The 27,511-nt window shown below is 42.3% G+C and overlaps 2 protein-coding genes across 3 annotated transcripts in view; one reads left to right on the top strand and one right to left on the bottom strand.

Moving 5' to 3' along the window:
• POLR2B (RNA polymerase II subunit B) overlaps positions 1–401 on the top strand; it is a 54,665-nt gene extending 54,264 nt beyond the window's left edge. The window contains exon 25 of the mRNA XM_079699721.1: positions 153–401. Coding sequence (XP_079555847.1) covers positions 153–242 — 90 coding nt within the window. The 3' untranslated portion in view covers positions 243–401. The remainder of the gene's footprint in view (positions 1–152) is intronic.
• Positions 402–453: 52 nt separating this feature from the next.
• Positions 454–27,511, bottom strand: part of IGFBP7 (insulin like growth factor binding protein 7) — a gene marked incomplete at its 5' end in the record, with an annotated part of 78,300 nt that continues 51,242 nt past the window's right edge. For both annotated transcript variants that reach the window (XM_079699732.1, XM_079699731.1), the window contains 4 exons: positions 454–580; positions 1,678–1,804; positions 2,472–2,588; positions 11,255–11,364. In XM_079699732.1, the coding sequence (XP_079555858.1) occupies positions 561–580; positions 1,678–1,804; positions 2,472–2,588; positions 11,255–11,364 (374 nt within the window). In that variant the 3' untranslated portion in view covers positions 454–560. The remainder of the gene's footprint in view (positions 581–1,677; positions 1,805–2,471; positions 2,589–11,254; positions 11,365–27,511) is intronic.

Raw genomic sequence — 27,511 nt, forward strand, 5'->3', positions numbered from 1 at the left:
AAGAGCCACCAAAGGCCAAGGTAGGATGAGTGTTATCAGCCTCATTTGTTCATCACCTCCAGTACCAAGTCTTTAGCTTTTTCTGGGGTAGGGAAGTGGGGTCCCTTCAATACAGCTTTGCTAATTACCTTTTTTTTTCCCCTCTCTCCCAGATCTCTTTGGTGCGAATGCCTTATGCATGCAAGCTGTTGTTTCAGGAACTCATGTCTATGAGTATTGCACCTCGAATGATGAGTGTTTAGCTCTTTTAAAAATCTTTGTGTCTTGTTTCTATGATATAGCTTTAAAAAAATTTTAAAACAACAAAAATGTACTTGTACTATGAAAAAAAGCATTTTATTTGTTTTGTTTAATGATATGCATGCTTTTCTTCTGTAAATAGACAATTTTTGTAGACAGTCTTGATGTGTTATCTTTATTTTGTATTTCATGGTGTAAAACCAGTGAATATAACTAAAGTGTTAGTGGACTGGATGAAAAGAAACTGGTTATTAGGCAAGAACAGGGGTTGTAGTTACCCAGACTACTTTTAGCTATGCAGATTAATATATTCTGCAGGTTTACAGCTCAGCACCTTCACCTGTTTAAAAAGAAAAGATAAAAATTAGTTACATATATGGACATGGTTGACTTTCTAATTTTGAGGCAGTTTAGTGTTTCCAAATAAACGAAGATGTTAAAATGTGGGATAAAGGATGTGTGAGTAACTATAAATGATATGGTGGGAGTGCTTTTTGGAATTTGAGCCATATGATTTTAGATGTGGAAGGTGATTTTGTTGTACTTGTCTATCTGTAAGCGACAGACCGTACTATAGAACTGGGAGAAGCATGTTTCACAGATGAGCAAGGTGAGATCCAGAGAGGCCAAGGAACTTTCCTTTGTCATCCAGTTCTCATTCAGAATTTAAAATGGAATAATTAGTGGCAGAGCTGAGACTCAAACACATGACTCTTAGCTACTGCTCTGTTTCATCACTTGACTTTACACATCTTGGCTAAAGAGACTCTGACCAAACACATCTTTACTTGATATGTCTTCCTTTCGTACCACAGCTGAGTGATCCACACAGTGGAATGGTTTTGACAAATGCTGACAGTAAATTTCGTTATTTTTGGCTTAAGGAAAAACCAATTCAGACATCAGTCTAATAGAACTATATAAATGTAAAGTAGCATTACTCTCATACCGCCAGGATGGATGCTTAAGAGGAAGCTTTTGACAGTGAAGTGGATAGAGGCAGAACAGAATTGAGTACTTGCCAATATACTCTTTCTGGTTTTTTTCTTAGAAAAGCTCAAAGTGAAGGACCAGAATTGTCTACAATCATTTCCTTTTAAATGGGAATTTAATATAATAGTCACAACACCAAGGAAAATGCTGTGAAGATAGATAGAAAGTTATGGGAAATATAAACCATTCCAATCAGGTTTGACTTATGTGTAAGATAAAGTGAAAGCATCTGAGTCATAATAATAGCATTCCATCAACCACTGAATGTTCTTTTGGAGCCATGCACTCTACATTTTGATTACATACTTAATGCCCTTCCCTTGTGGGTTCCTAACATCACAGAATTTCATTAAGAGCTATGTCTGATACTTTCATACTTGGTTCTGTCCTTTATTAAACAAAAGCACTAGTCATTTTTAAATGGTTATGAGATTTATTACCTACCTTTTTTCACTGGTATTTCATGTAAGGCGTCAACCACTGTAATTTTTGCTGATGCCGAAGCCTGTCCTTGGGAATTGGATGCATGGCACTCATATTCTCCGGCATCTTCCTTACTAAGAGGAGATACCTGTGAAAGAAAAAGGATCTTTAGTTTCTCTATGGCAGTGAACTTTTTTCCTGTGGCTTCAATTAGGTCATTATTTCATAAGTTTCCTAACATGACCAGGGGTTTCATAGCAAAGTATTTCTACTGCTAGAAACAGTGCAAGTCTTGTGTTAGGAGTAATTATATAGCTATCATATTTGGTCTGTCAGGAGGATTCCTACTATGAGGTAAAGTTGTCATGGACAACTTTAGGTCACATTGCGTAGGTTAAAAACAGGATAGGTGCACATATCCTCGTTTGAGGGAGATCTTGGTGTAGGGTATGTGATCTAAGTACTATCCATGCATGTCCATGGCTGTCAGAGGTCAAGTAAAATAATAATTGATTAAAATAATGCTTGGGTCATTAGTTCCCTTTGAGGATTTTGCTTTGAACTCCAAGGGGGAAAAAAAAGTTGGTTCTCACTTATTTTTTGGTGGTTTCCAAAACATCCTAATAAACCCCAGCTGTTTGTTTTTGTTTTTTTTTTTAGTTTCCTTTGAAAGAGAAACAGCAGCTCGTGGTAAGGCTGTTCTACAGAGATGTGGAAGGGCAGATGAATACTTTGAGCCTGGCAGTACATCAGGCACCTTTGGTTTGCTGTGTCTATTCCTAAGAGTGAAATCCTTGCTAGCTCTTGGTACTCACCAGCACCCAGCCAGTTACTTCATGCTTTTCTGGGCCACCCCGGGTCTGAATGGCCAGGTTGTCTCGGTCACCAGGCAAGAGTTCTGTTCTTTGAACTCCATAGTGACCCCTTTTAACCTGCAAAAAAAAAGGGGGGGGTGGGATATAGTCTGAGTTCTCTGCGCTGAATCAACTTGAAAGTGGTCAACATTCCTAGAATTACACAGGGTATACATCAGACTTCCTAACTGGATTAAACCCAGCAATTTCCATATTACCCTTTCCTGAATACTTATGTAAAATATACATTCTTTTTTTTTACTTCTTCCTGTCAGTTTCCCTCTAAGCTTGTATATTTTGAATTAATGTATTTTTCTGCATGTTTGGGGAATACAGACTGTCACACTTTCCTGCCACTGGCTACCATCATTAACACATGCCCTTGTAAGTTCTGCTTCTCAATGTTGGGTCTTATTTGCCATATGCCATTTTGATAAACTGTCACCGAGTCCTAGGTTTGATACTTGGGACCTTGTGTAAGAGCTCAACTCTTGGGACTCTTCCTGCAACAGCCTCATCAATGGAAAATAAAAGGTTGAGTCCAAAGCCAATACCATTACTTTGTTCTGAGGGCTAAGGGTTCATCACATGATTTACTAAAGACCTGAGAGCAAAAACGCCTGTCAAGTACAAGCTGCTGTCGTTGTTCTCTTATGACAAAACTTGCTATCCCTGTGCATATCATGATGAGATTCAGAAAGATGAAGTAAGAAGAAACTGGGTTCCCTTGGCTTGAGGCCACTAGAGAATACTGTCCTACTTAAAGGTAAACTGGGCTTCCCTGGTGGTGCAGTGGTTGGGAGTACACCTGCTGATGCAGGGGACACGGGTTCGTGCCCCAGTCTGGGCCTGTGGGCCATGGCCGCTGAGCCTGTGTGTCCGGAGCCTGTGCTCTGCAACGGGAGAGGCTGCAGCGGTGAGAGGCCCGCGTACCGCAAAAAAAAAAAAAAAACAACCATAAAAAGGTAAACTGTGTTCCTTATATAAACTTTGGAAAATGTATAAAAATTCACAGAAGAATAAAATTTACCTGTAACCCCTCCATACATATACATTTAGCATAAATTTCTAGAAGTGGAATTGCTGAGTCACAGTATAAATATTTTAAGGCTTGTGATAATGATGGGTTTAAAAATATATATCAAAGAATACATGAAGCAATGTTTGTTTATTCCATCCCAGCCTTCAAGGGTTAGGTTGATGTTTATTGATATTACCATTGTAATTAGAAAAAAGGATTTACAGTCTCAAATAGGTAGTTTTCATTTTCTTTCATAATTAAGCAAATCTTGAGTTAGATCATAGTATCCAATTTTTTTTTTGACACTTTACATCAGAGTTGCTTCTCTTGTGAGCCCACTGCTACCACGTGCTGTTACTAAGCTGTTGTCTCAGCATCAAACCCACCCTTTATTTTTTCTGCTTCATGACACCAGGATTGGCACTCTGCAGACCATATGGAATCTAGGCCAACTCGTACTCTATAAAAAATACCTAACATTACTGATTTGGAATGCCTGGTTTTCGCCTGTTTGCTTTTCTTTTTTTCCCTGAGATTTCCCCATATTGCCACTATTAGTGAGAAAAAACCAGGTATCTCAGTGTTTTTCTCATATGAATGTTATAAAGACAAAACAGATAAACTCAATAGGCATCTTTTTCCTTCAGTTCCCAAGTTCCAAGCTGGAAGAAATGGTTTATACTAGTGCAGATCTTGAAACACTTACTTAAAAACAGTATTAAATAATGGTTTTGGTATTTCTCTTTTTTTTTAAATAATGGTTTTAAGTATTAATTTGATTCAGTGGCTAAAGTAATATGTTTCTGGTCTTTATATATTGAATTTCAGAATTCTTTAAGGGTTTTGTATGTGACCAAAGCAGAAAAACACTACTGCGTTGAAATAGTGAATCTTAGCAGCTGAACTGTTGCTCCTCAGCTCATGTAGCTCTCAGTAAAGAGCATTCTGTACCAATTAACCTGACCCACTGTGTGCCAAGAAACTGTTCTTGTTAAGTATCTGATTGGAAATGAATGCTTATATTCAACAGAACTCATTTTAATGAACATATTGTAAAAAGTTTTATATCATGTAGAAAACATACAGAAAGAAGTGCAAAGAATTTTTACGTGGCAAATTTTTATACGGCAAACTACTGCCTTACTTACGTAAGGGGAGTTTGTTGATAAATACATTTTTGGTTTGAGAAAAAAAGATGCAGGCTGAGCTGAGAAAAGTGATTTCTAATAACAATTCTACAGATGTGCAATGGGCTGGAAGTTTATAGGGTGGAAAAAACTGCCTAGAAGTCACTGCTCACCATAGAGCCTCAACTAGGTGAGGGAGGGAGACCCAGGATCATCTCAGCCCTCTCTGGTTGTGTTTTAGCTGCAGCAAGCAATAACTAAGAAAAAGGTGCCAATGACTACAGAAACAGGATGCATTAGTCTGATTGCTACAGGTTGATAAACCTTAAGCATTCACTGAATTGCAGGGGTAATTTATGCAGCTTAGAACATATTTGCTGTGCCTTTTTGGTGAAGTTTCAGAATTCTATGATGAAATAGAATACACAACTTAAAATTTTAAGCTCCTCAGCCACTGTAAACAAATAAAAGAATGGTTGGCTAGGAAAAAATATTTGTAATACATGATAAAGGGTCAGTGTCTCTAATGTACAAAAAGCCACAAACTGATAATAACAAGAATCAACTCAATAGAAAAATGACTAAGGCTATGAACAGGTAATTCATATAAAAGAAAATTCAAATATAAAAATATTCTCAATGTAGTCAAGGAAATTAAAGCATTAATGAGATGATACTTCTACCCATCATTAACAAAAACTAAAAAGAGTGGTAATATTCAGTGCTGGTGAGGATGCAGGGAAATGACATCCAAACATTGCTGGGGAGAGTGTGAACTGCTACAATCCATTTAGAAAATGATCTGACACCACAGCAATCAGACAAGAAAAAGGTATCCAGATTGAAAGGGAAGAGGTAAAATTGTCATACTCAGATGACATGATTCTGTATATAGAAAACCCTAACTGTCCACACAAAAACTACTAGAACTGATAAACGAATTCAGCAAGACAGCAGGGTACAAAAATACCATACAGAAGTCGGTTGCATTTCTTTACACTAACAATGAAGTATCAGAAAGGGAATGTAAGAAAACAATACCTTTCAAAATTGCACCCCCAAAAGTAAAATATTTAGACATAAACCTGACCAGGAAGGTGGAAGACATACGCTGAGAACTATAAACCATTAATAAAGGAAACTGAAGATGATTCAAAGAAATGGAAAGATATTCCATGCTCTTGGATTGGAAGAATTAATATTGTTAAAATGGCCATATGACCCAAAGCAATCTACAGATTTAATGCGATCCCTATCAAATTACCCGAGATTTTTCACAGAACTAGAAAAAATAATCCTCAGGTCTACATGGAACCATAAAAGACCCAGAATTGCCAAAGCAATCCTGAAGAAAAAGAACAAAGCAGGAGGCATAACCCTCCCAGACTTCAGGCAATACTGCAAAGCTATAGTAGTCAAAACTGTGGTGCTGGCATGAAAAGAGACATATGGATCAGTGGAACAGAATAGCCCAGAAATAGACCCAAACACCTACGGTCAATTAATCTTTGACAAAGGCAAGAATATACAATGGGAAAAACAGTCTCTTCAAGTGGTGTTGGGAAAATTGGACAGCCACATGTAAATCAATGAAGTTAGAACACACCCTCTCACCATACACGAAAATAAACTCAAAATGGCTTAAAGACTTAAGCATAAAACAAACCATAAAACTCCTAGAAGAGATCATAGGCAAAACATTCTCTGACATAAATCGTACCAATGTTTTCTTAAGTCAGTCTCCCAAGGCAATAGAAATAAAAATAAACAAATGGGACCTAATCAAACTTACAGGCTTTTGCACAGCAAGGGAAACTATAAAAAAAACCTGAAAAGACACCCTACAGAATGGGAGAAAATGTTTGCAAACAATGTGACCCACAAGGGCTTAATTTCCAAAATATACAAACAGCTCATACAACCCAACAACAAAAAAAATGACTCAATCGAAAAATGGTCAGAAGTCCTAAATAAACATTTCTCTGAAGAACAAATACAAATGGCCAATAGGCACATGAAAAGATGCTCAACGTTGCTAATTATTAGAGAAATGCAAATCAAAACTACAATGAAGTACCACCTCACACCAGTCAGAATGGCCATCATTAAAAAGTCTACAAATAACATGCTGGAGAGGGTGTGGAGAAAAGGGAACCCTCCTACACTGTTGGTAGGAATGTAAATTGATACAGATACTATGGAAAACAGTATGGAGGTTCCTTAAAAAACTAAAAATAGAATTACCATATGATCCAGCAGTCCCATTACTGGGCATATAGCCAGAGAAAACTGTAATTCAAAAAGATACGTGCACCCCTGTGTTCATAGCAGCACTATTCACAATAGCCAAGACATGATGGACATTTGAATGGATAAAGTAGATCTGGTTCATATATACAATGGAATACTACTCAGCCATAAAAAGAACAAAACAATGCCATTTGCAGCAACACGGATGGATCTAGAGATTATCATACTAAGTGAAGTAAGTCAGAAAGAGAAAGACAAATACCATATAATATCACTTATATGTGGAATCTAAAATACGACACAAATGAACCTATCTACAAAACAGGAACAGACTCACGGACATAGAAGACAGACTTGTGGTTGCCAAGGGGGAGGGGGTTGGTGGAGGGATGGAGTGGGAGGTTGGGATTAGCAGATGTAGGCTATACTCAGATATATAACTGAATCACTTTGCTGCACAGCAGAAATTAATACATTATAAATCAACTATAGTTCAATTAGAAAAGAAACCAGAGAATTCGTTGAAAACAGGAACAAATGAGATTAGCAGAGTGCATAACACACTGTAGATAAGAAATAAATGTTTACTGTATTGAGGGTACTAAAGAGTACTCTAAGAGGTACACTGCCTCCAACTTGTCAGATTTTTTAACATTTTCATAATTATTAAATGAGGTGGTAAAGAATTAAAAAAAAAGTAATCTGACAATGTCTATTAAGACTAAAATTAAATAAATCTTTTGACTTAGTCATGTACCTTTTGAGGGAATCTATCCTATAGGGGAAAAAAAGGTAGTTGCATGTAGGATATGTATACTCAGATATTTAAGGCAGCATTATCTAAGGTGATGAAAAGTTGGAAATACAGAAACTGTATTTATTATGGTACATCCACACTTGGAATATTATGTAGTTCTTGAGAAGCAGACCTGGAGGGATGCCCATGAAATATTTCTTGAGAAAAGCAATTTCAGAGTAATTGTGCACTACATCCTCACCTCACCCCACACACTGGGAATATGTGTTTGTATACATTTGGGCATGAATAAGGGTATAGAAAGATAAAAACCTGGGAAGTTCACATTGGTTATTTCAAGGAGTGGAAGGAGGTGGGAGGATATTATGAACTCTTTCTTTATACATCTTTGGATAGTTTCTCCTTTTTACCACAATCACACACACACACACACACATATACATACATACATACATACATATATATATATATATATTTTTTTTTTTTTTTTACTAAAAAAAGAATATTCTTAGAGGTCATGAAAGCCCTAATCTGAAGAAATGTTCAGGTAGGAAAAGAATAGGAAGCCTCAATCTCAGAAACATCTAAATGTTTGGAAGGAATTCTGGTGTTTTACCTTCCCTGTAAGCATCCCTCTGACTTACCAGGGTTAAGGTAAATTCAGCTATTTCAGTTCATTTCCCCATTTCAAAATATTTCCCTTGGAATCTTTATAGGCTAGGGATTTTCTGAAAAAAACTATGGGACTTGTTAAGGTCAAATGATAAATCCTGGTCAGGATAGCACAGACCACTCACTAGGCTGGGCCTGCCATAGAACTGTCACTGTAGCCTGAAGTGTCTCGGAGAGAAGGCTCATCCTGTCAGTTCTGCTGTTGCTAAGAACCCTTGAGCAAGAAAGACATGCTACCTTCTCTGAACCTTGGTTTAACAAGTGAGGATTCTAAGATTCATTTATGTCCAAAAAGCAGTCCTGTGCTTAAATTGGCTTTGACAGGTGATCTTAAATATAAATCTGTTCTTAACAGTTTGGTTACAAGGAGAGTAGGGTGGAAAACAAATGGCCTGTTTTAATTCTTTAGGTCAGTGACTCTCAAAGTGCTTTGACGTGGTCCATAGTAAGAAATATATCTTGCATTGCAATCTGGAATATACAAAGGAAAAGTCTTATGAAATACCTTTACTAAATGTACCTTTACCTAAGACACTTTATGTTCTATTTTTTATTTTTTAAGAAAATACTCGTTGTGATCCCTACATTAAATTCAAGACTCACTGATGGGTCATGGTCTGCAGTTTGAAAAACACTGCTTTAGATCATGCATGTGGCAAAGTACATTATGAAGGTGGAAGAAAATCAGCAGAGCCTGGCAGTTGGGTTTTTGTTTTGGCAAGTCTGTAGACATTTTTTTTTCTGTTTCTCTCTCCCCACTCCCACTCCATCCATTCCCACCCTCCCCCCGAACTCCCCCAGTTGACAAGCCCTCAGGGAAGCCCATGGAATCTGCCCCCATAGGATCCTAAAGTTTAAAGGAAAAGATTCCTGAGGCTAATTTATTCCCTGGTATGTGCGTACGTTAGCTGGAGGGATAGGCAGAGCAAGGACTGAAGAAATTACTCTCTGTCAAGATCGGTCCTGAAGGTCACATGCCCTGGGACGCTTGGGTCACCCTGGCTTCTCACTGTGTATCCCTAGAGAACTGCACAGAGCTTTTTATGGATATCCTTTGGAAAAGTTGTTCCTCACCTCTCCACCCCCTGGATCAAACCAGCAACCTCCAAATAAGCAATGAGGAGCATAAGCAGCTTTTGCTGAAGGCCAGGAGGAACATATCCCCCGGCTGCATTTTTGCTTTTCACTGCTCCTGCCTCCCCTTTTAAAAAAAAATAGTTTACGGAGGTAAAATTTCATCCCTCCCTTTAACAGACGTTCTGGCTGTAAAGGACAGTAATAGCACAGCTGGTGTCATCTCTGCCCACCCCCCAGCCCCAGGGAGGTTCCAGAGTCACCCTGACACCACTCCTGCCAGACGGCCACATGGGGGACCCGGAGGTTAGCAGGTGACCTAGCCTGGGTCAGAGCCCTTAAGTGGGAATTCTACAAAGCAGCAGGGAGAGGAGGCGCTTTCTTTCCTCTGGGGTCTTTAAACATTATAATGTGACCTTGGAGCTGCCAGTGACACTATGGCCTACAGCGTGGAGGAATCTTTCTGAAGCAGAAGGAAAAAATGATACCCTTACATTGAAAGCAAAGAGCCAAGAGTTAGACTTCTGACCCCACTGTGCACCTGGATCCAGCTGCCCTTGAGGCTAGAAACGTACCCCCCTCCCTTTTTTTTTTTTTTCTCTTTTGCCTAAACTAGCGTGAAGTGAGTTTCTACAACTTGCAACAGAAAGAGTTCTGACAATGGGAGCCAAAATCCCTCCTGGAGTTCTAGAAGTTGCTCCTCTGGTCAGACACCAAGCAAACAAGATAATCAGGAGAGACCATCATCCACCTTAGAGCTTGCTGGAGAAGAAAAGCACCTGAAAAGGGGCTTCTTGTCATGCCTTTTAACTGAAACTAGATTTCCCTTTTGTTAGCATGAGTTTGATGATATTTACCCCACAGACTGTTGTGAGACTTAAGTCAAAAGGTATAAGGGCAATAATGTAAAATAATGTACAGTATGACTGTGAAGTATTACTTGATCTGGCAAACGAGTGTTTTCTCTTCCCTTCTACAGACACACTAAGAATATGTTGTCTTTCAAATATGAAGATAGCTATACAAGATAACCGCTCCTCAAAGGGAAACATGTTCAGGAACAAGAGCTAACATCTCCTGAGTGCTAATTACTTACCTGACAACGGGCCAAGTGATGTAGCTGGGTTACTTTATGTAATCTTTACAAGAATTCTATGCCATGTTCATGTGGAGGAAAAACTGAGACTTAGAGCATTGTTTTTCAATCTAGGGTGGCTTTTCCCCCAGGGAACATCTGATAATGTCTGCAGGCATTTTTAACCATCACAGTGGGGTGTGTGTGTGTGTGTGTGTGTGTGTGTGTGTGTGCGCGCGCACATGCGCAACTGCTACTGGCATCAGGTGGGTAGAAGCCAGGGATGCTGCAAAACTACTTACTGTGCACAGGGCAGCTGCCACAACAAAGAACCATCTGGATCAAAATGTCAACAGTGCTGACGCTGAGAAATCCTGGCTCAGAGACAACCCAGCCAACCCGCCCAAGGAACTCACAATCTTAACTTGTAACAGTGTTACACTGTGACACACATGCACACACACACACACTCACATATGCACACACACACACACTCAGAGGGTGGGATGGGTGTTTAGCATCATAGTTCTTCCAGCTCCTAAGGCTCCCTGCTCAGGGACTGCTAACAAAAGCAGGGCAGGGACTATTCTGGAGGTCAGTAAAATTGTTTGATAGATCCAGAACAGGTGTCTGGAAGACTGTCAGAAGGCCTTGAGTTTAAGGAGCCGCAGGCACTGGACTGGCTGAGGACTTTAGGCTATTACTACCCTGTGCAGCATAAGAGGAGCCGGTCAATCTAGGGTATCTTCTGAAATCTGGGCCACTGACCTTGTTCCAGATGAGGACAGGGGTTGGGATTCCGATGACCTCACAGCTCAAGTACACCTGGGCACCAGTGACATTCCAGATATCCTTGGGGGGCGTCACGATGGAGGGACCTGTGAGAGGGCACAAAGTCAAACCATCCTTTTAAGCAGTCTTTAACATCCGTCAGCGTGCTAGTAATCTGTAAGTATTACTAGGAAGTAACTACCTCATTATACTTAGGAGGCTATCCCCTCTGTTGATTACTTGAAGCCAAATTCAAAGACCAGACTAGCTTACCCCAGCCACCAGCGGGAGTTTAGGCTATTCTTTGGTGACGCATACATCTTGACAGTCAAAAGACAATTAGGAAGAAAAACATATTGCTTACAAAATTTTCTTCTCCCACGAATCATGCTTAAATGAGTTTTAATTTACCAGCTGTTTTGCTTATCTGCGACTTTCCAATTAATACAGTGAAATTTTACTCCCCAAATAGTTAATGTTTCTCTTTTTTATATACCAGTATTTCTGTTTGGAGGGGAGGGGCAACAAACAACCACTCCTTGGTTAATGTGCTGGACACTCAGCACATCCACTGCTAATTCACAGTGCCTGGTTTCAGGCACCAGGGGCCTTCAGAAAGTCTGCATTAGAGGGAAGGAGAGCCAGGAGCCTGGGGTGACAGCGCACTACTTCCAGAACCGAACCTGGCCTGAACCCAAAGCTCGACGCCATTGCTTCAAAGAATAAGTTAATTATTCCCTCTGAATTTCAGCTCTCCACTGTCTTGAGTCTTCCAGCTGAATAAAATATCTAACTTTAGGGTCATCTTGCATCACAGTCCTGGGAAAGGGACAACCTTCCCTTGGGGCCTGGAAAGTTTTCTGGCATAAGCAGCATTCAAAGGGCATGAAGTCTCCCCTTTTGCAACAGGCTATTTCCAGCCCACGATTAACTTCTTGAAACAGAAAGGAAATGATAACAGCATGTAAGATTTTTCCCACTCATCTAAAGTATTGGAAGCTGATTTTTAAAAAATCCCTCAGGGTAGTTTTATTTTTCCCCTTTGTAAGAATGTGCAAAACAAAGTTTTGAAAGCTCTAAATATATTTCGTGTTTCCTTCCCTCTAAACCCTAGGTCTGAAAGGAAGCGTCTATCTTGGCCAGGGGTCTTGGCTCTTCTGTGGCAAACGTGGATGTGGTAAGCACAGCGGTGCTGTCTTTATGTGTGTTGCTGGCTCTGTCTCCGATGCTTCCTCGTCTGTCCTCACCAACACAAGGCCCCACAAAGGGCAGGGCAGGGCTGGGCCTCACTGCATCCCGGGCTTCCTCCAGGGCTCTGGAACCCCAAGAGCTTGGACACCACAGAACCGGATCTGGCTCACCTCTGAGGGCCCCGAGAGACTGTCCTCCTTCCCACACACGGACTTGGTGGGATGACCTCAAATCTTGGGGGTTCTCAAGGGAGTGTTGAGAAAAATACACCAGTGTTCAGAGATTGGAGGGGCTCGGGAACAAAGCTGCCTCTCACGTAGCAAAACCACAGGAGGAATGCAAGATTCCTGTGAGATCTGAGTGCCTCAGCCTTGTGACAAACCACTTATTTCAACTCGCAGCCATCTCTCTATAGGCAGAGCAGGAAGTAGAGTTATCCATCTTTGCCAGGGGCAGATTCTGGAGAGCACATGGCAGAACTCCAGCCTAATTTTCTGTCACACATCTTGAAGACATGCTATGGATTCCTCTGACAGCCTAATTTTTTGTTTGTTTGTTATTTTTTGCGGTACACGGGCCTCTCACCGTTGTGGCCTCTCCCGTTGCGGAGCACAGGCTCCGGACGCGCAGGCTCAGCGGCCATGGCTCACGGGCCCAGCTGCTCCGCGGCATGTGGGATCCTCCCGGACCGGGGCACGAACCCGTGTCCCCTGCATCGGCAGGCGGACTCTTAACCACTGTGCCACCAGGGAAGCCCCGACAGCCTAATTTTAAAACTAAGATATTCTTTTTTAAAATTTTATTTATTTATTTTTATTTATTTATTTAGCTGCGACGGGTCTTAGTTGCGGCACACGGGATCTTTTGTTGCGGCATACGGCTTCTCTCTAGTTGTGGTGCACGGGCTCCAGAGCATGCGGGCTTAGTTGCCCCACGGCATGTGGAATCTTAGTTCCCCAGCCAGGGATCGAACTGGCGTCCCTTGCATTGGAAGATGGATTCTTAACCACTGGACCACCCAGGAAATCCCAAACTAAGATATTCTTTATTTATCTTATTTATTTATTTTTGGCCACACTGCGTGGCTTGCAGGATCTTCCCTGACCAGGGATTGAACCTGGGCCACCACAGTGAAAGCCTGGAATCCTAACCACTAGGCCACCAGGGAAGTCCAAAACTAAGATATTCATAGTTTTAATATAGTCTGATTTATCAAAATTTTCTTTTATGATTAGTGCTTTTTGTGTCCTGTTAAATTTTTTTTGCGTAGCCCATGGCCCTAAAGATCTCCTGTTTTCTTCTACAAGCTTTATGGTTTTACCTTTCACATTTAGGTTTGTGGTCCATCTTGAATTAATTTTTGTGTATGCTATGAAGTAGAGGTCAAAGTTCATCACTCTCTCCCCAAAGGACAACCGACTGTTTTGGCATCATTTGTTGAAAAGACCGTCCTTTTCCTACTGAAAGTGGTGCCTTTGTGGTAGATCCATTGATCATATATGTGTGAGTCTTCTTCTGGATTTGCTATTCTGTTCCATTGGTCTATGTGTCTATCTTGTACCAACAAACATGGTATGATTTAGAATTAAATGTAATAAAACTGAAGCACTGAATGGAGAACAGATCTGTTTTATCTCCCTGCAATCCTCTCCTTATTCCATGAAGCAGAACATTTCAGGAGGAGCAAAAATTCTTTAAAAACATCTGAACCTACCCAGGAATACTCTGAATGAGAGCCATCCCCAGGGCATTCAAGATTAGGACGAATCATGCTGTGAGTTCCTCTTTCTCTCTCCCAACTCTTGAAATACATATAAAACCTCGGGTAGATGGGCTGAGTCAATATTTGGACCATCCCGAGAACATAGATAATTTTGTCAATTCTGCTACCAGGCAACGCCTAGAATTCAACAAGATTTGCATCCACAAAAATCTGTATTACTCACTGACCCCTGTTGAGTTGATGGGGTGGAGAGGCAAAGGAAGGGCCATCAGGACCAGTTTGCTGCACAACATTTACAAAACCCCTTGCTACTTCAGATGTCCTTGAACAAATGTTGACCCACAGAGACACCAAGTGGACACGTTCTGTATGGAAGTGAAGGATGGTGAAAATATGTGGGGCTGATATGATGGCAGATCCAATAGCACTGCACCCCATCCCCACTCTAAAGAACCACCATCCCACATACTCCATTGACAAGGAATTTCACTGCCAAAATCACCTCAAATTGCATGTGTACCATGCAATTCAATTCCTGAAGGTTCTGTTCTACCTCAGGAGAGCAGTTGACAAAATGACTCTTTACCAAAATAATTTCTAAATCTTTCCACATTGCCTTTTTTCCAAGGAGGCCAAAGCAGATCCAGAATTATTTCTGTTTTTAAGGATAAAATAACTTTTTAGTTCATTCTGAGCTCATTTTTGGGCAGAAAGCTCAAAATCAGCCCTTGAGGCCAAGCCAAGGGTAACAACATTGCCATCTAAATCATGCACAGTGTTTGGATTCCACTTAAAACAAGTCACAGAGTATTTAAATGTATAGGGACGAACACCAGAATAGGTTCAATTATTTATTTATCCTTGCTTTTGTTCCAGTAAGGACTTCAGGCTCCACAAACATCTGTCTAGCAGACATCCTGTACAGATTAACTGCCCACTGCCTCTCTCCTCTCCTTCCCCACTGTGGACAACTCCAGGCAGCAACCAAGCTGTCACAGTGATGTCTGGTGGCTGATGTGAGGAGAGTCCATCCCAAGACTTTCCCCACCTCCAACTCACCCTATCTTTCTGTTTCACATGAATGTCCCCAAACCAGGCTACTCCATGTTCCATTCTTACCTTTCTCAACTCAATTCTCATTCAATTTCATTTGATCTTTCTCAGCTCTCTAAGTTTGTTTTCTTGCTCCCTTATTTTTTATAAGTCTTGCCTGGTAAACTTAGGTGGTCCCTTCCTTTTAATCAATCCTTGAAGAGAAAGAGGAAGAAAAAGAAGGGAGGGAGGGAGGAGGTAAAGGAGAAGGAGAAGAAAGAGAAAGTAAAATAAAGAGAACCAGGTCCTGAATGAAACTGTGTAAGGAAGAAGAAAGTTTTAAGTTTGGAAGAAAACTAAAATTCAATTTAAGGAACCAGTGTCACCTTAAAACTACCTGGAAGGAGTCAGATTCTCCTATGGAATGCCCACCTAAGTCTACATCCTCCCCCTCAGACACTCTTAATTAAATTCTAGACAAATGACCCACAGACCACAGATTGCTTATTCAATTATAACCTAAAATTAGCTATGGTCTGAAAAATCACTAAAGATATAGAAAAGGAAGAACTGTCGATGGATTTAAATTTGGAATATTTCAATTTGATTCTGAAGAGGTAAAGAAGGGCAGTTCTCACAAAACACACAAATGTCATGAGAAAAAGACCCTGAAATAGAATTAATTTTGAACTTGACAAGAAATTGATTCAAACTGATCTTACATAAAATTGTAGGAGAGGACAGAGTTAAAATTTGTTACTGATAAAAAGCATGGGAATAATATAAAAGAAATATGTGAACAATTCCCTAGTCTCTTACAGAGCACAAAACACTCCCCAGACATGACCTGAGATGCCCTCACCACGTTACCATTAAAACAAACAAACAAACAAAAATACCCAAAGCACTTTTGGGAAGAGAACACTTGGCTCTGGATCCTTGTCTACTGCTTATAGCCAAGAGACCTTGGACAAGTCACTTACCCATTTATACAGAAGAAACCAGGGCAGGTCTAAGAATTTTCTTTTTGGGTTGGAAGTGAATGTACCCATCATGAATGTGTCCTAGAGCACAGTCATATGGCATCTTTGACATCCATGAAGTTTTGAGGCTCCACTGCCTGGTTCTGCGAGCTCTCATTCCCTACAAATCAGTCCAATGCACCACCTCATCTACCTAAATGCACTGTACATGACTCATAACAAAGTTCATTTTCCCAGTGATGAAAAAAACAGAGCTTTATTATAAAGGTATCAGTGGTTACCTAGTTAGCCAATTTTTTAATCTGGAAAAGCTGCACAGAAGATGTTAGGAGAGGTCATGTTTTGGAGCTAAATATACATACTCGATTGAACCTGGGAAATGGTCAAAAGTCAAATTCTCCTTAACAGTCAATTTTTGTTCAATTTTGTTGATATCCTATTCCACCGCATTTTTTTCATTGTTGCCTTCATTTTCCCCATGATCTCTCCCATGTTTACCCTATAAGTTCACTCTTCTTTCTTATTTCTACCAAATTCTCTGCTCCTAGCATTCATGCTCACTCTCTCATTACATGCTTATTACCACTTCTAGAACCTTTGCTTATGTTGATGCACTTGCCTACTTGGGATGTCCTCCTTCCTCTCATCTATTATCTATGCCCTACCCTTTTATTTGGAGCTCTAAGGCTGAAGTTTCATCTCCTTTTTGACTTTTTTTTTTTTTTTTTTTTTTTTTTTACAGCTCCAGTTTGCACTTATTTCTTCTCTGAAATTTTGTTGAGTTCAGAGTTAGTGTTACATAGCTTAGTGCATCATTATTCTCTAGTGCTTTCCTTAGCAGGGCTAATTGAAGATGCCAGTGTCCTGATAGAGTCATAACTGAGCCAGAAACTCTGGAATCAGATGTACTTCGTGTTCATTGGGAGGAGGGACAGACCAGATTGTATGTAGTGGAAAAAGGGCAGCAGTAAATTCAGAACATAACATGACTAGTCATACGGAACTAAGAAGATAGCCACAACCTTGAAAATATACCAGTGTACACATTTGCCAAGGTACCTAACCAAAGTGGTGCTATAGTCACTTCTTATTTATCAACTGGAAGATTATTCACTGTGACTTTCTTTAATCTTCCACTTGACTTCCTCTTGCCATAAACAAGGTTTCTTGGCTTCTGCCCACTCAACAACCAATTTGTATACAATCAGGGATGTAAAGTAATTTAAATATATATTAGCCAAGAAAGTTCCAGTGAGAAGGGTAGATCTGCTGTGGGGAAACGGTCATCAATCAACCTCACATCAAAAACAGGGTTTCTGGGGCTTCCCTGGTGGCTCAGTGGTTGAGAGTCCGCCTGCCAACGCAGGGGACACCAGTTCGAGCCCTGGTCTGGGAAGATCCCACATGCCGCGGAGCAACTGGGCCCGTGAGCCACAATTACTGAGCCTGCATGTCTGGAGCCTGTGCTCCGCAACAAGAGAGGCCGCGATAGTGAGAGGCCCGAGCACCGCGATGAAGAGTGGCCCCCGCTTGCCACAACTAGAGAAAACCCTCGCACAGAAACGAAGACCCAACACAGCCATAAATAAATAAATAAATAAGCAAACTGTCAACAAGTAAAAATAAATAAACACTATAAAAAAAAACAGGGTTTCTGCAATATGCTGGGTTATATTATTCACATTATAGCTCTCACTGAGTACTTATTAACATGGCTAAGAGAGTCGAGTATAAAGACTTCTCCAAGTTATGGTAGATTTGCAAACCACACTCATCTTGTCTCTTAATGATGCTGGGTCCTAAAATAGCTCACAGACAGTATGTGCATTCATACCAAAAAAGGAGGGTTTAAGAACGAAGTGAGACACCACATATGGAGATAAAGAGTTCAGACAACTTGGCAAAAATCCCCAGATTGGATTCCGATAACACATTGAAGGGAAAAGCACCAAACAAAAGTACAAAATGGGAAAAGAATAGTAGGAAGGCACTATGGCCAAGAGGGGGAAGGGGATGAAATATGTGGAAACTTCCTGATATTAAATAAGCGGAAGCAGGAACTGTATGGCTAATTAAAGGGCAGAGCCATCTGCCAAGGCAGGTCATTTTGGGAACTTCTAGAGGTGCGGTGATACAGCAACTGACCCTAGGTATGAGAATCTGGTACACAGTCTCATGGGTATCAGTTGAGGACAGTAAGGGCAGGAGAAAAAAGTACTAAATCTTAAGCACCATAGGCCAGATTTAACTTCAGGGTTTTTGTTTAAGGCAAAGTCATCTCGTTGTTGTTGCTACTGTTGGTCATTTACATTTTAGTGTGAGTGAAGACCCAAAAGTTTATAATGATGGGGTTCTCCCAAACACTGCTGGGGGTAAAAGTATGTAAGAAATGCTTCCTCTTTTTCGGATACAATATATTGAGGTGGGATGGGGAGGTTTAACACATATAGACTGAGATTAAAATGCTAGGAAGGTAATAGACTGCTCTACCACTTCTGAGTTATGTGACACCGAACAAGTTATTTAACTTTTCTCAGTTTATTCATCTGTGAAATGGGATAATACCTAAGTCATTAGATTTTCAGAAAGATCAAACAAGGTACAGCAGTTAGCACAGTACCTGGCATGGGGTAAACACTCAGTAAGTATTGGTTACTGCTTTTATTTCAAAGTAAATCCTTATGACTGGAGCTAATACAAATTGCTTCTTCAGAGAATGGAGATGACACATCATTTGGAGCTGGGGTGGCTGGCGAAAGGAGCTGGTATCTGAGCAGGCCCTGAAGTTCAGAAGTAAACTTTCTCTCAAGGAGGGTTTTCAACTTCAGAGACCTGTCTGAGCAGACGTGTGGAGGCAGGAAAACACCAGCTGGCTGGTGGAACAGCAAGCACCCTAGTCCGCTCAGGGAGAGCATAGCTGAAATTCGGGTGTGGAGCACAGTGGAAGGTTGGGGGGGACACTTTGTGGTCCATTGCGTCTCTGAATGTTGGAGAGATGTGATTCAAGTGACATTTCAGGAGATGACTTTGGAGGCCTTTGCAGCAGGACTGCGACAGGGTGGGGATTAGAAGCCTAAATCAAGGTGGTAGCAATGGGAACAGAAAGGAAAGAGGCAGACTTAAGAGATTATTCAGGAAGAACCAACACTACCTGGGAACTGACTGGATGTGGGGAAGAGGGAATGAGTCAAAAGTTGTGGGCTGGGTAAGAGGAGGCTGCGACACCATGGAGAGAAGCCAGGGTGTCTGTCTGAGGAAGGCCTTGGATCGGAGAAGGGGGAAAGGATGAGGTTGGGCTTAGATTTGTGGATTTGGGCAATGAGGAGGTGCCGAACCCCACAGAGAGAAAGGAAACAGACTGGGGGACAAGTGGTACCAAGGTAAACACTGTCAAGTTTACACTTTAGCCCTGGCAGGCTGGGTGGGGGGTTCCTGGGTATGGAAGGAAGACAGCTTTGGCTCGCTTTCCCATGCACAGCTACTCTGGAGGGAATTCCATCAGCTCGCTGCTGACACCCAGCCCATTCTCACCCCACCCCATCCCAGGTAAAGCAGGGAAGTAGACAGCTAAGACACTGCTTAGCAACCAGCCACTTACCTGCAGGGGCAGTTCATCTGAAAGTAGACTGTCCAGTATGATGCAACCCTGGTAACAGCGTACACAGATCTTGTGAATTACACTTCCTGGCTGACAGCTAGTTATCTCTGGGTTAATGGGACACCCCATTTTGGCTCCAATCTTTGATACTGAAAATCTTCCTAGAGTGTATTAATCTTTTTTTTTTCTGTAGTAGATATCATAGTATTCAGAATGTCTTTCTATGACTGTGACTCTTGCAATGTCTCAGAAGTATCGTAAGTTTGAACTGACCATGGAACATAAAAAGAAAGTTGCTGTTTCTTATAATTTGTTGCTTGCAAACCAATCTCTTATTTGATGATGTCTTCTTATTCTTTTCCCCTAACAAGTATGGACCCAGCACAAAATGATAGAATAATAACCAAGGGTCTGACTCCAGGCTGAGGTTCCCACCCACAGGTGATTCTGGTACATGTGGTCTGGGGTCATCCTTGGAGCAACACTGCACTAGGTAAAATAAATCCATGAAGGATTTAAAGCCAAGTTCAGATGTGTAAGGTGGAGAGATCACTCTGGTGGCCATGTGGTGGCTGAGCTAACCTGGGGCTGTGTCAGCAACATCGCCAAGGGATGAGCTCATGTATCCGGCAAAGCTCCCACGAAGCTGGAATATCTAAAGTACCATCACAACACCGGCATAACTGACGTCCACACAAGTTAAATTAGCGGGCTACATTTTTATGTGTTTTGAGCATATGGAAGAACTGACTTCATACACAGTACCTTTATGAAGGGAAACTCCCTACTAATGTGGGTGTATCTTATTCATGCTAATGGAGCCTTGGAAATACTTTTTTTCCCCACATTTCATGGGCCTGTCCTATCTGGACTATGACTCACCTTAAATCCAACACGTTAAAATTTTGGGTCACTTTTTCCTATTCTGCAAGCACAGAACTGGGTGGGGAAGTTTCCACAGGAGGGCACTTATTGCCAGCTGATTCTGAGCTTCCTAGAAACCCAGAGCGCAAGTTCCCCCAGGACACTTCATCTTTGAGTCCTTGCCTTCCCTACACACCCCCAGTGCCTGGTGTCGTCAGGCATCAGAAGTGTTTCCTGAGCTGAGCTGTGAGCTGTAAGGGAAACTCCTCCAGAACCTGGAGGCTCACTCACCCTCAAAGCTTAGTCTCTGTCCATAGGCCCTGAGCTGACTAACAAGGGATGTAGTCCAAAGAAAGAGATGCTCTTGAACCCTGCCCCTAGGGGGAAGGATACGAGGGGCTGCCAAGTGGCCTTCAACTTCAGGAGGGTTGGACTTGCTAAGCCTAGTGCCTAGAACATTTTGGAAAGCTGAAGAAGGCTGAGGCCTGAGCTACCAGGAGGACCTGGGAGGATGCTACCGTGATGACACTTCTGCTGTTCCCCGTCCACTAGACAGCCCGGGCTCCAGGGAGCTTCCTACCTGGGGTCTTTAGTAGAAGACTAAAGTTCTTCAGCTCCCTGAGAACTAGATAAGTCCTCAATTCCACTTCATCCAAGGAAGAGATTTACATTGTAGGAGGCCCAGTAAATCCCTCAGGCCAGGCTGACCACTCTGGAAGCAAACTGTGGGGGTTGACAGTGCAGTACCAGGTCACTCTTTTAGATTAGGAATTATCAAAAAGAGGAGATTTGTTCAGTTTCTGGAAGATTATGCAGGTTGGAAGGGAGCTCGCAGAGGGGCATCTGCAGGAATAATAGGCACCAGACACACAGCCAACAGGGCAAGCTCCAGCCACCCGGGAACCGGCCTCTAAGAAGGATGCTGTCTTGCAGTGGCTGCCAATCCTGGCTGCACACTGGGCTCCTCTGGGAGCGGTTAACTAGTACGCAGGCCTGGGCTGCATTCCCAGAGTTTTGCGTTGGTCTGGTCGTTGGTCTGGGTGTGGGGTCTGGCACTGGAATTATTTTTTTTCAACTCCCCAGGTAGAACCACTCAATTAAAACAGAGTGAAGTAAGTCAGAAAGAGAAAGACAAATACCGTATGCTAACACATATATATGGAATTTAAGAAAAAAAAATGTCATGAAGCACCAAGGGGTAAAACAGGAATAAAGACACAGACCTACTAAAGAATGGACTTGAGGATATGGGGAGGGGGAAGGGTAAGCTGTGACAAAGCGAAAGAGAGGCATGGACATATATACACTACCAAACGTAAGGTAGATAGATAGTGGGAAGCAGCCGCATAGCACAGGGAGATCAGCTCGGTGCTTTGTGACCACCTAGAGGGGTGGGATAGGGAGGGTGGGAGGGAGGGAGACGCAAGAGGGAAGGGATATGGGAATAGATGTATATGTATAGCTGATTCACTTTGTTATAAAGCAGAAACTAACACACCATTGTGAAGCAATTTTTCTCCAATAATGTAAAAAACAAAACAAAACAAAACAAAAAACACGGCTTCAGAGCAGGAGATGCTCAGATGACGAAGACAACACCAAGGTGGAAAGTAAGAGAGGAGAAGAGGGGGACAGATCTGGAGAAACACTGCTCCCAGGTCTTTGCAGGGAGAGGCCGAGGACACTGGGAGGTGCAAGCATTTAAGGAGAAGAGAGGAAAGTTCCAGGAGCTGGAGTGAAGGGTATAGATACCCGATAACCTTCTTATTGTTACTATTATCGCTCTAGCTCCATGGGGGGTATGGTGGGCCATGTCTGACCTCCCCCCCGTTTGTCACAAGCTTTGCATTGCCTGCTCTCAGAGTCTCAGTAGTTCTCCTTCTATGCTGTTTTCCATTTTCCTAAAATAAAGCACTTGGTTCACATCCCCAGCCCCACCCCTGCCCCTCTCCTGCCCTCAGAATTCCTACCCTTGATGGCAGTGCCAGAGATGGGGCTCTGCGTCCGTCTGGAGTCTGTGGGTCTCATTTAAGAGCCCACTAAATCCGGACCCTTTGCCTTTGCTCATTTAGAGTCAGATCACCTCTCTGCTAATACGCGTTCAGCTCGGCTTTGCGAGGGCCTGGAGCCGCATTAAACACAAGGGATCTGTGTGAGGCACGGCCCCCTCCGTCCCCCCCCAACCATGAACACAGTGCGGGGCATGCCGTGCCTGTGCCTGGCTGGCATTTTTACCCGGTGATGTCTTTGCCCATCAGGCCCCAGTCTCTACAGCTCTCATGGTTACAGTTGCCTCCTTGGCCCAAAACCCCAGACATTAATCAGCCGCGCATAACGGCTCCCCCTGTTCTTTCTCAGTGTTTTCCCCTCCTTCACTTGTGCCCTCTGGTTATTTTCTGTACTCCTCTGTGATCTCCACAGACTTGAAAGCTCTCAGCTATTTACCCCAAGTTTCATCCTTTGTTTATCTCTGCTTTGCTGAGTGTTCTCAGATTTCCTCCCCACTTCCTAGTAGGATTTAGGTTCCTTCCCCCATGTTCTGCACTTTTCTAGCACTGTCCTCCAGGCTCAAACTGGAACAGAACATTCCTCTTACCCATGGGCTAATTCTTCTCATGTGCGTCCTGAGTACTTACTACATTTGCTACTGTGTACTTGCTTTGTGGACATACTGTGTGTTCCCAGTATAACAAGACATTCTTTCTGAGTGCTGAAAGGAAATTCACATTACAGAAGGTGCTAGATGTGGGTGCAGTGGACCATCTGAGCTTGGAAGAGCTAGATTGTTCAAAGAGGCTCAGAAGTGCCAAGTAACACTGCTCTGAAAATCAGGGAAATGGGCAGGTCTCTGATCACGGGGGAGGAAGACCTCTCTAAGAGGAACTGGGGGACTTTGAATAAGGGTTTTGTATTTTTCATTAGTGAGGCAAGTCTTGCTTGCTCTTGTTGGGTGGAGGTTGACCTGGAGCCCACCCTGCTGGGTGTAAGCTACGAGCAGTGGGAACCAGACTTCCCCGGTGGCGCAGTGGTTAAGAATCCGCCTGCCAACGCAGGGGACACACGTTCGATCCCTGGTCTGGGAATATCCCACATGCCGCGGAGCAACTAAGCCCGTGCGCCACAACTACTGAGCCTGTGCTCTAGAGCCTGTGAGCCACAACTACTGAAGCCACGCGCCTGGAGCCTGTGCTCCGCAACGAAGAGTAGCCCCTGCTCACCGCAACTAAAGAAAGCGCACGCGCAGCAACGAAGATCCAACGCAGCCAAAAATAAATTAATAAATCAATTAAAAACAAAAAAAAAGAAAAGTGGGAACCAGGTAAAGGAAAGCTATGCTACCTCATGGGCGAGTAGTTACCCCAGAAGGAGGGTCTCTGAGGGCATAAAAATGCTCTTTGCTGCTCTTACTGGTATTTATAGGACCAGACAGCTTTACTTTGGCATCTTGATTATTTTCAGACAGTGATTATTTTTCTATAATTAGTGGTTCTTTTTCTTTTCTTCTTTTTTCTTTTTTTTTTTGAGTTTTGTTTTCCTTGAGTTGTTAATTCCTTTTACAATGCAGGGAAAAAAGGGGCTCTTGTGGTTTCAATAGTAAACTGGGTTTGAAAGTTTAAGATACCGCATCTTTACAAGGACTTGGAACAACTGCATGTGAAGTGTGCTATGGGGCCTGTCATCGAAACAACCTTTCCCTCTGCAGGTGTTTCTTCTAGGGCAGCCACCAGCTCCAGGCTTGGAGATTCTATTTTTCTGTTTAAGTAAAGGAAAGTAATTTCCTTCCAGAGCAGTAGCTGGGATTTCAGCCTGGGCACCTCTTTAGAGCAGCCATGCATAAAAGCAGGAAACTCGTTCTTTACAAACTTGGGGAAGAAAATGTCCACGATTTTCCCAAAATTGACATAGAACCTGAACTTTATGCCTCCTTAGTCCTTGCCTTTTGGGTACATTCTCAGGGGATCTCTCTAGCAAACGTGTGACCCCTTTAGCAAGCTGGGGGCTTCAAAGATGAGGCTGGTTCACAAGGGGATGATGCCTGCTCTGCCTGTGAACAAGGGGTGGAAAGCAGCCCAGACTTACCTAGTCCATGGGAAAGGATTATGGTCTCAGAGCCTGTAAATCAGTTAAACTGACACTTGAAGAGAAGAAAGTAGACTCAAATAGATAAACTGAGACAAGACCCCCGGGACAAGCATGACACTGGTAATCACGAAACCTGCTTCCACCCACACATCCACGGGCCTCTGTGAAAACACAGTCATGATCTCTGCAGCTGAGAGAGCTTAACCTCACTCACAGACAGCTCTGAATAATGCTTTGGAAAATAACAGCAGCATTTTAACCTACACAGCAATAATGAGGAATAACAGATCCACAAATACTCCAGTGTCAGCACTAGATAGCTTTCCCAATGTCATAACATGCTCAGACAATTAAAGAACGGATATTTTTGGAACATACTGATCAACAGATGTAAAACTGGGCTGGCCAGGGACTTCCCTGGTGGTCCAGTGGTTAAGACTCTGCGCTCGCTCCCAGTGCAGGGGCCCCGGGTTCCATGCCTGGTCAGGGAACTAGATCCCGCATGCCGCAACTAAGAGCCCACATGCCGCAACTAAAGATCCGACATGCTGCAACTAAGACCTGGCACAGCCAAACAAACGAATAAATTAAAAAAAAAAAAACTTGACTGGCCAGTGGTTTAATTCCTATTAGTTAGGGGTTATCAAAAGAAAAATGTCATCTAGTCATCATTAATATTCATTTCCTGTAATGAGAGCACTAACTTCTACTGTTGCCTAGATGAAGTTACTCCTTAAGGAAAAATCCCTATGGAAAAAGGTATAAAAGTTGAGAAAGACTCACAATGAAACTAAAACAAATTTTAGCATTGTATGGCACTAAGCAGGTAAAAACAAGGAGTGGATTAATTCATTCAGGTCCTCCACAAACTAAGTGCTGTGCTGGGTGACAGGAGGAATGGAAAGATGATGGGGTTGGACTCCTATCTGATATGGATTTAGAATCCACAAAGTGTAGACTAGAATACAAGTATAGAATCAATTATAATATGGAAGGAGTATGACTGGCCCTATGATATAAATATAAAAAGCATTCTGACTGAGTAGGTTAGAACTGAATTCATGGAAGAGGAAAAGGGCTTTCAAAGTTAAAGGCAGTGGGTGGGGTTGGTAAGGAAATTCCAAGCGAGGGGGTCAGCCTGCTCGAAGAGGTGAGATGTCGCTGTATGTTGGCGTTAGGGTTTACAGCCCACAAAGAGTTTTTATACCTATTATTTCATTTTGACTTTCCCAACAATCAGCTAAGCGAGTCATTTTACAGATAAAGATATTGAGGTTCACTAACGTTCAGTGTCTTGTGCAAAGTCCCCAAGCCTGGGAGTGGTGTGTCCAGGACATGAATCTACGTTTTCCGAGTCCAAACCCAGAGCTTTCCCTAGGCTCCTGTGGTGCCTCTCTACACAACCCAGTATTGCTGAAGTGTCCCTTCTTGCTTTGTTTTGTTGGAGGGTGAGGGGTTTGGAGAGAAGGAAAAGATATCTTGAGAACTGGAGGCCAGACTAGTTTGCAGCGGTTTTCAGTGTCAAGGCAAGGAGATTAGGTATGTCTACAAGTTATCAAGAAGAAAAGAAAAACAAGATAATGAAAACATTAATGTCTTTTGGAGAAAAGATTACACAACTGTGAGAATCCTAAACAGTGGTCACGGCTCACCATTCACACTCCGGCCTGAAATGTTTCAGGGGTATTTTCTGAGAGGCTCTGGGTAAGCAGTTTGGACTTGTAACCCCAAACAGGTCAGAATTATCCTGCTCATGCTGAATGCTCAGCAGATGTTAACTCTACCACGACCACATAGTTAGAGTCCTACCACATCTTAGAATAAAACAGTCTGAGAACGCCAGTCCTTTTCATTAGATTTGAATGGTTTCAATGAATGTTTAATGGGAAAATCAGTATTTGAAAATATGCTTCGTGTTTTGTTTTGCAAATCATTAAGAAGATGTCATCTTCTTAGAAAGTACCTTATATAGGCAGGAATCCTATGAAAACTTTATTTTTTTATTTTTATAAATGTATTTATTTATTTATTTTTGGCTGTGTTGGGTCTTTGTTGCTGCACGTGGGCTTTCTCTAGTTGCGGTGAGCGGGGGCTACTCTTCGTTGTGGTGCGCAGGCTTCTCATTGTGGTGGCTTCTCTTATTGCAGAGCACGGGCTCTAGGCGTGTGGGCTTTAGTAGTTGTGGTGTGTGGGCTCAGTAGTTGTGGCTCGCGGGCTCTAGAGTGCAGGCTCAGTAGTTGTGGTGCACGGGCTTATTTGTTCCACAGCGCATGGGATCTTCACGGACCAGGGCTTGAACCTGTGTCCCCTGCATTGGCAGGCGGATTCTTAACCACTGAGCCACCACGGAAGCCCTTTTTTTTTTTTTTTTTAATAGAAAACTTTAAAAGTCAATGTTAACAGTTAGTAAACATTCCTGGGCAGAGCCAAACAATCCTTCTATTACTGAAAATGTCTCCTCTTTGGGCTTAGATATGCTTCAGATTTACATCTTCATCTTGAGAAAATATTTAACTGCCAGAAAGGGGAGAAGGGTTCAAAATGACTACATTTATTTAAACTATAAAATCCAGAATAAATAAGATCTGGCCCTGAGTATGTTCCCAGCCTCCTTTCTTGCCTCGTCCCTCCTGAACTCTGAGCTCCAGCCATAATGAACTTCAGTGCTCCTCAAATGTGTCCTGCTCTCCCTGGCCCCTAGCCTTTGGTCATGTCATTCCTTTTCCTGGAACATTCTCCCCATTTCCCATTCCTCCCCATCTTTGCCTGGTTAACCCCTA

This window comes from Hyperoodon ampullatus (genome assembly GCF_949752795.1).
Source record: "Hyperoodon ampullatus genome assembly, chromosome: 1".
Classification (NCBI taxonomy): Eukaryota; Metazoa; Chordata; class Mammalia; order Artiodactyla; family Ziphiidae; genus Hyperoodon; species Hyperoodon ampullatus.